The sequence below is a fragment of the Toxotes jaculatrix genome, chromosome 20 (genome assembly GCF_017976425.1).
Source record: "Toxotes jaculatrix isolate fToxJac2 chromosome 20, fToxJac2.pri, whole genome shotgun sequence".
NCBI classification, from domain to species: domain Eukaryota; kingdom Metazoa; phylum Chordata; class Actinopteri; family Toxotidae; genus Toxotes; species Toxotes jaculatrix.
In genome coordinates, this window is record NC_054413.1 from 11,917,132 (window position 1) to 11,925,207 (window position 8,076).

Here is an 8,076-nt window from a genome sequence, read left to right on the forward strand (position 1 = left end):
GTCTGAGTTACTTAATGTGAATTAGCATAGCTGCACCAACAACTTGGTCGCTATGTGCTGTTACTACAACGGAGGACTGTGAATGCATTACATACAGACGCGTAGTCCCACATTTTGGCGCGGCGTTGCCGCTGCATGATCCGATTGGCTAATTTTGACTAGGGGTTTTGTAATCGTGACGTTTCTGCACACCAATGGTCACTTTTCTTTGAGGGGCGGGGTATGACGCCGCAACCCGGAAGTGCTGTTTGTTTTCGTTGTGTGAGGGAAGACAGGGTTACATTGAGTTCGCCTTTCACCTGAAAAGAAATGGGTAAATATATATTCGTTTTGTTGTTCAGAAAACATTAAACGATGGTTTATTTTATTTAAAACCTCTGTATTTCCATAGGAAGCTCAACGGCACAACGACTGCTTCGTTTTAACGATGTAAAGACTCGTGGTCCATCCTTATCACCTCCTCGTTTTTATACAGAGGCAGTGTTGTGTCCCTAAATCGCCATTTGTCCCCCCTTTTGTGCAAACTCTGCATTCAGAATCAACTCGATTACTGATGTGTGTTGATTTGTATTGTGTATACGGTTCAAACGTCCACTTACTGTGAATTAGTAGTCAGTACGAGTCTTAATCCAGACATGTTTACCATCTGCAATTTCTGATGGTAACCGTGTGTTTGTTGCATTACTCTCCTAAATAATCAAGGCCAGAGATCAAAACCTTCCACACCAGGCAAAGTTGATCTTATTGATTTTCAAGTGACTACTCACTTCATTCCTGTCATTCCAATCATCACTCCCCTACTCTTATCATTCTCTTGGTTTAATCTCTCTTTTCCAGTGGCTTTGACTCCACTGCTCACATGCACTCTGCCAAAACCTAATGCCTGCTGTGATTATCACATAATGCTCTTGCCTTATTATCAAAATGGAGCAGATTTGGGTTTTGTTGTTGTTAAAAGCTGATGGGCACGAGCTAACAAATTAAGAGACAATGTATTATGAAGAGAATGTAGACCGTCTGATTGCACGAGACTGAAGTATAGTCGTATGCCTCTGGAGCTAAACACAATGTAATGGATGTGGTTTTGGTATGTTGATAGGTAACATGCTGATAGGACCTGGTAGACATAAAACTAACTTTCATTACACATGGCCACTGTAGGATACTTACTGAACATCCGTTCTGCAAAATTAACTGTGATAAAGTCTATACATCATATTCACTTACGGTATCTCTAAGTATCACAGTATTTTTTTCACATTCTGTACATTGCCAGAAGGCACATTATTTTCTTATTTTTGCAGGAAATCAATGCATTAAACTTCCAAATTGAGATGAAAGTATAACATGTCAAAATGATGCTAGGGCTACAATTTGCAACAGCAGCAATCCAGTCCCCCAAATAGATTCACAGATGCACATGAAAGAGGAATTCCTAAAAGTAGCATCAGTGGGGTTTGACTTTTGCAGCAAACTCTTAAATCTCTCATCCTGCAGTGGCCTCCACATTCTCATGGTTTTTGCAGGAGACGAAAAAAGCAGCTCCCTCTCAGTTTAGAATTTTCCACTTCTATACACATTTTAATTGCTACACAGATTAAAAAAAACAGACAAAATGTTTCCTCTTTTATTAACACTACGTTATTCATACATTAAGAGAAGCGAAGAAATGTGCTGATCAAATATTCCTCAGGATAACACATTTTATTTGCATGAGGTGAAGCCCCAGTGCTTTCTCATTGACTCCTCAGAAAGACACAACTTCAGCCCTCTCATTTATTAGTTCCGCTTTTTCTTCCCCATTCATTGTGCCTCCCTGCTCCCTAAATGTTTCATGACTTTTTAAGTTGTTTTTTTGCAAACTCCTGTACTTATTACTCATACAGCCTTAGCATACTCAAACTTCGTACTCATGAAATCAATTAATTCTCTTAAATAATTTACCTTCTGAGCAAACCAGATTAAGCAGAGCAGATTCTTGTGTGTCAGATGTGCTGTTCTAACTAATGTGTGTTTTTTTTGTGTGTGTTCAGGCATTAACTTGGCCCTTACCCCATGGCTTGGAGGAGTCTTGGGTGATTAGAGAGAGAGGGGAGCCTTGATAAAGCATTAGTGTGTGACACACGCACACGCGCGTGCAGCCTGAAGACCCCTCTGTGCATTTGCACACATTCATTTTTCATGAAACAGACTCATAACAATTAGTCTGGTTACCGCCTGGGTAATCTTAGCGTCCCTGTAATGCCTGTGGTCTGCTGTATGACATCACTGTCTTAAAAGTTCTAAATCTGACATTCTCATCCGTTTTCATAGTGAGGACATTAGCAGGCCTTGGCTAATAGGCTCGCGCTCGTTCCAGGCAAAAGAAGGGTAATAAAGTGAGGGGGCAGGAGAGAGAGAGAGAAAGAAAAAAAAACGAGACTGGACCGCTCAGAGAAATAGGTTTTATCCACCACAGTTTTTACACAAATTAATTTACATGAGCAAGAGGAGAAAATGTAACAATGTAATCCAGCATGCTTTGCCAATGCATAGCCTATTTCTCGCTACAAGCATCATAGAAAGCCAAGTGAACGTTTATGCATTACTTCAGCAAATATGTTACACTAACAACCGTAGCTAAGTGCTTAGGAATTTGATCACTACACCATGCCAGGAGCTAAATCAAGACTTTTGGCCACACAGTTTCCTACTGGAACGAAATGATAGCCTTGTAAGCGGCTTCAAAGCATTTGTCCGCTGCAGAAAAAGTGAAATGCATTCCCCTATAGATACTCTACCTTCCCAGCATCCCCCCAGTGTTTAGTCCCCTGCCCTAAACACCCTCATCCTATCCCTAGACACCAAAGTCAAGGTCAAGAAGAAAGTGCAGCCTTCCTCTGTCTATAGGCTATTCCCTGGATGCCCGCACCTCAGTATGGCTGAGACACGTATGCTTCGGGAATGTTCCCTCCTCCTTTATTGTGACCATCAGTCTGAAGGTCAGCTCCTAGAGAGAGGTTTGTGCTTATCTGTTTTTCCCTTCCCTCATTTTTTTTCTCCTTAGCTATCTTTGCCCCCAGTTCCTTTATTTCACTGTATCAGTAGACAGTAGCTCAGAGCTCCCAACTGGGGGTTTTATGACGTGTTTTCTGACGTGTCGATCTTCTTTTTCTGCCTCTTTGTCGATCCGCCTTTCTGTTGGGTAGCTGTCATTACAGCCCGTTGTCAGTCTGATTCTCTGTATACTTTTGTTGCCTTGTCTCTCCTTTCTCACACTGGTCATGGCCCCCATTTGCCTTGAAGCGATGTTACAGTGTGTTCCCTGTTAGATTGGATATTGTTGTTGTTGTTTTTGTTGTTGTAGTCTGTAAGCTATGGCAGTCAGCCTTGAGTCAGTGTGCTATCTTTGTCTGAACAAGATGCACAGGCTAAGGGAACAAGGGAAGAGAAAAAAAACTCGCCTCTGACCTGAATCAAAATACCTTTAATATTCCAAGGAAGATGGTTTTTATTAAGTATTTTACAGAACTCTAATAGAACAGCAAGACCCCAGACTTCTGAGGTGATTTCTTTCCTGTTGATTTTCAGTGAACTCTTCTAACCTCTCTTCTGCCTCTGTTAGTCGTCAGTTGCCGACTCGCCAAGAGAGGGCATTTTGTCTCCAGGTCTGTTGGTTGGCTGACCCCAGAGAGAATTATCAAGTCAGTATATTACATCAGGTCTATGTGTGTGCGTGTGTGTGTAAGTAAATACATTGGAGAAAGCGCCTGTCTGCTTGTATCTCTGTATACTTTTTGTGTGCTAATGCTGTACTGTCTGTCCTCTTCCACTCACCATGTCAACTCTTTGTAAACACTGGCATTGACTGTGACTTTTGACTATTACATAAGAAACATGGATTTCCAGCTGTCCACGGTAAAAGCCCTGTAAATTCAAATGCTTAATTTTTATAGGCAGCTCAGCATTGACTGAAGTGTCTGCTTGTTATATATTTGCCAAGTGCTGCAAGTCTGAAGGGAAGCTGTCAATAGCAATCCCAGCTATTGATATGGCAGTGGGCAGGAGATGTTACTTGGCCCTCGACTCCAGCATCCCTCTGATCCCTCTACATCATAATTACATTAATATTGACAGACCCTTGACAATAGTCACATTACTATTGATAGGTGGCTGTCAATACCGTGTTTGCCCAAATAAAACATATTCATTCATAACTTGTAAACTGCTCGATAAAAGGCTTTGAAAAGAATATTGGACCCGGCCGGGTTTACTTTCCCGAGAGGGCTGCTTCTGTGACAGGGATTTCCACCACCTGGCTGTGTGTGTGTGTGTGTGTGTGTGTGTGTGTGTGTGTGTGTGTGTGTGTGTGTGTGTGTGTGTGTGTGTGTGTGTGTGCATATCCATGTGTGTGTAACTATGGGCTGATGGATTAACTTCGCTCTGTATTAGAGCTGTGCATAGATCAAGGCTACCCTTGGCATACATTTCTAGTCACACACACATACATAAACACACAGACACAAAAGCATATAATCTGCACATTTTCTCCCATCAAGGGAAAACTTTCAGATTAAGCTAAACAAATGGAACCTGTTTATTGGTTAGTATACACATTCAGACAACCTCTCTCTCTTTTTTTTTTTTTAATCCAAACTCTACTTCCATCACAGGCGAGGTTCTAGTCACTAAACATGGCAGCATTTCAAATGCAGCTCAATGAATTTGTCACACCTGCTTACTTCAGCGTGAATTCACTCTTTTTTCATTCATTTGCTAATTCTAACTTAGTTGGATGGTGTACCCTGGCTCTATTGAAACATCATGAATACACAGATGGTCCTGTGCGCCACAATAAACCTAAGCATTGCCACCATATATTAGAACATTTTTTTTACCTCCTCGAGAAACGTCTAAAGTGACCATCATCTCTCTCTCTTTCTGTCAAAACTGCCATATTTACCCAGCTGAAATCTCTTTTAAAGCCTCGTGACAAATCCTGTTCCGCGAGACACACAAGCCACTGTCAGTAAAGGGCCTCTCTGTGGCCCTCTTGCTCTGTCTCTTCTTGTGTTAGTTAGTCTTCCATTTCTTAAGCGTTTCATTTGAGGAAAGGGCAGATAAAACTGGGGGAACTGTGAGCAGTTTGGAAACGTATGCAGCGCAAAATAGTCCAGACGTCACAATGGTGAGATCCCATATGGAGTCGACTCTAGGGGGAAGAAAATTGTTCCACATTTGGCAGATGTTTACGGTGTACCAGAGACTGTGCCGTTAGCCTAATCCCTAGTGATGTGATTTGTACACACACCCCTATCTCCAGAGGGAGCAGGCACCAAGAGCCCTTGGGCTTCGCCTCCCGTGTGTGTGTGTCTGTGTGTGTTGGATTGTGTGTGTTTATACACTGGAGAGAGCAGTCTAAGACCCCCTGCTCTTCTGCATTGCGCAGCTCAAAGGTTGCATTAAGGACGGGTTTTACATGTGAAAAGTGATTTCCGTTCCTATGTATAAAGAAAAAATAACCTTCCTAACAGGATGGGCTTCACCTCTGGGGCCTCATTCCTCCCAACAACTGAGCTGTCCTTCTAATAGTTGCGCCTCTATATAGTTGCTCATGTTCATACAAGGGGCGATTGATAAGTTCGCGGCCTAAGGTAGAAGGAGCCCGTTTTAGAAAACCTAGCACATATACTTTTCAGCATAGAACCTTCCTAGATTTGCAAACTTAGTCCAGAGGTCATGGAGCATACAGATCACTTCTTTTTGGAAGTAAGCATCAGTTGGACCTCCAGGAAGTGGTCCACAGCAGCAGTGATGTCATCATCACTGTCAGAATGGCAACCACTGACCTCACTGAGGTGCCAAATCAGGTCAGATCAGGCTAAGGATCAGGCTGCACAAAGGCCTGTGTTGTCCATTTTCCCAGACGGTGCTGACTTGCAGTTTTCAATTACCCAAAACAGAAATATCACAGAAGTTATTAACTTCAAACCTTCTGCGCAATCATCAACATGTAACTGCATAACTCATCTCCTTCTACCATAGGCCACAAACTTATCAATCGCCCCTTGTAACTTCAAAGCTGGTGAATACAGTAGCATAACGTAAAGAAAAATAAGACTCATATTGTAAAAAAAATATCACAATGTCTCTGTCTTTGTGCACAATATATAAACTGCATCTGAAAAACATGATTAACACATGAATTCTTCTATTTTTTTTTTTTCAGCAGGTTTGGAAAGCGAGGACAACCAAAAAAGGACAGCTGGAAGCTCGGGTCCAGAAACCGATGCTGAGCTTCAGAACCCAGTATTGCGTATCAGCCAGTTGGATGCCCTCGAGCTGGACTCGGCCCTCGAGCAGCTGGTGTGGACTCATTTCTCGCAGTGCTTCCAGAACTGCCGGCCTGGCCTGCTCACCCCTCTGGAGCCCGAACTGAGGGCTCTGCTCCAGCTGCTCCTGTGGAGGTTCACACTGTATTCCAGCAGCGCCACTGTGGGCCAGTCTTTACTGAGCCTGCGCTATCATAGCACTCTTTCTTCCTCTTCCCGTTACAGACCTCTGTCCCGCAGGCAGAAGGTGGGTCTTGCCCTACTAACCGCAGGCCCCCGCTGGCTCCAGGAGCGTTCCCATAGCCTGCTGCTGTACTTGGGTTTGAGTTCAGGAGGCCCCACATCTGAAAGAGATGGTGGTTTGCTCCAACAGGGTCTCCGTACTTGCCTGACCTTTGTTTCTAGTATTGCCCAGCTGGCAAGTCTTATGAACTTTCTTGTGTTCCTAAGGAAAGGTCGCCATCCTGTCCTGGCTGAAAGGATCGTGGGAGCTCAGGCACTTTTTAGCAAGCCCAACGTGGTCCGGGACATAACCTACCAGTACATGAACCGGGAGCTGCTGTGGCACGGCTTTGCTGAGTTCCTCATCTTCCTGTTACCACTGATCAATACAAGGAAACTGAAGGCAACTGTGTCTTCGTTTGTCTTTGGGGGAGACACAGCCGACAGGGAAGGAATGAGAGATGGGCAAGGGGCATGGAAAGAGTGCGGACTGTGCGGGGAGTGGCCGACCATGCCTCATACAGTGGGCTGCCAACATGTTTTCTGCTACTACTGCATCAAAAGCCACAGCATTGCAGATGCCTACCTCACCTGTCCCAAATGTGGTGCAGAAGCTGGGGAGCCTATGCCAGTCAAGTTGGAGGTGGAGATGATAGGCAGGTGATGATATAAAGAAGCAGCTATGACTGAGTTTATTTTGAAATAGCATGGAAAACCCACCGTTTTATTGAAATTAAAACAGTAGGTTAATAATTTTATAGCGGTACAAATTGAATACACATACAGATTTTAGAAGTTTACAATATTTTGATCAATTCATCACTGAATTATATTAAAACATGAAAAAAAGGGTTTAACAATACTTGTTCTGTGAGCAGGCCTCCTTGTTGAAAGATTCACAAGGAAGTCATGTATAAGTTTATGACTGGACTTCAGTCTTTATGATGTCTGTGTCTTTTCTGAACACACATCGACCTGCTATGTTTAATGTATGTGTGCATATATTGACAGTCTCCTGCCCCTTCCGTTTCTCCAGCTGGACTTTGGACAAAACTATTTGTCTTTGGTGCACTGGACAGACTACAGAGAACCACACAGAGCATATATTTGATGAGTGAACATGTTGATTTATGCTCCAAATTGGCTCTGTGTGAGTGTGTGTGTATGTGTATGTGTGTGTTTGTTGAAATGGGAATATTTGTTCTGATGAAAAATGCAGAAAGTCAGCTGAATAAATAATGGGAGGAATTTCTGATGCCTCTCATCATTGCCAAATTAGCATTTGTTGTGTATTTTGTGCCTAAATTGTATTTCAACATCATTAAAATTGATAGAGTGCTACCTCTTGGGTGTTTATTTAGTTAAGTGGAGGAGAGAGAGATGAGGGAAAGTTATAACAATCAGCACACTTCTCTCTAGACAGGCCTGGTCGTTCTAACTCCCATTATCCATTTTCACAGCACCCCAACATGCTCAAGATCAAGGGGGCAGCCGGGGGCTTGGATTGACTCACACACACACGCACAGACTTGACAGCCAGCCT

At 43.2% G+C, this 8,076-nt stretch overlaps 1 protein-coding gene across 6 annotated transcripts; it reads left to right on the plus strand.

The window, feature by feature from the left end:
* The first annotated feature begins 215 nt into the window (after window positions 1-215).
* On the plus strand, window positions 216-7,863 carry pex2 (peroxisomal biogenesis factor 2). Of its 6 annotated transcripts, none has more exons than XM_041066275.1 (3): window positions 263-313; window positions 2,841-2,999; window positions 6,209-7,863. In XM_041066275.1, exons 1-3 carry the CDS (start codon window positions 310-312, stop codon window positions 7,195-7,197), a joined length of 1,152 nt encoding a protein of 383 aa, XP_040922209.1. In that variant the 5' UTR covers window positions 263-309; the 3' UTR covers window positions 7,198-7,863. The 6 variants fall into 6 exon arrangements, 5 of the variants coding, with proteins under 5 accessions (XP_040922213.1, XP_040922212.1, XP_040922209.1 ...); XM_041066276.1 differs by having other exon boundaries at window positions 6,212-7,863; XR_005896563.1 differs by lacking the exon at window positions 2,841-2,999 and adding an exon at window positions 3,605-3,683 and having other exon boundaries at window positions 266-313; window positions 6,209-6,335.
* The last annotated feature ends 213 nt before the right edge of the window (window positions 7,864-8,076 follow it).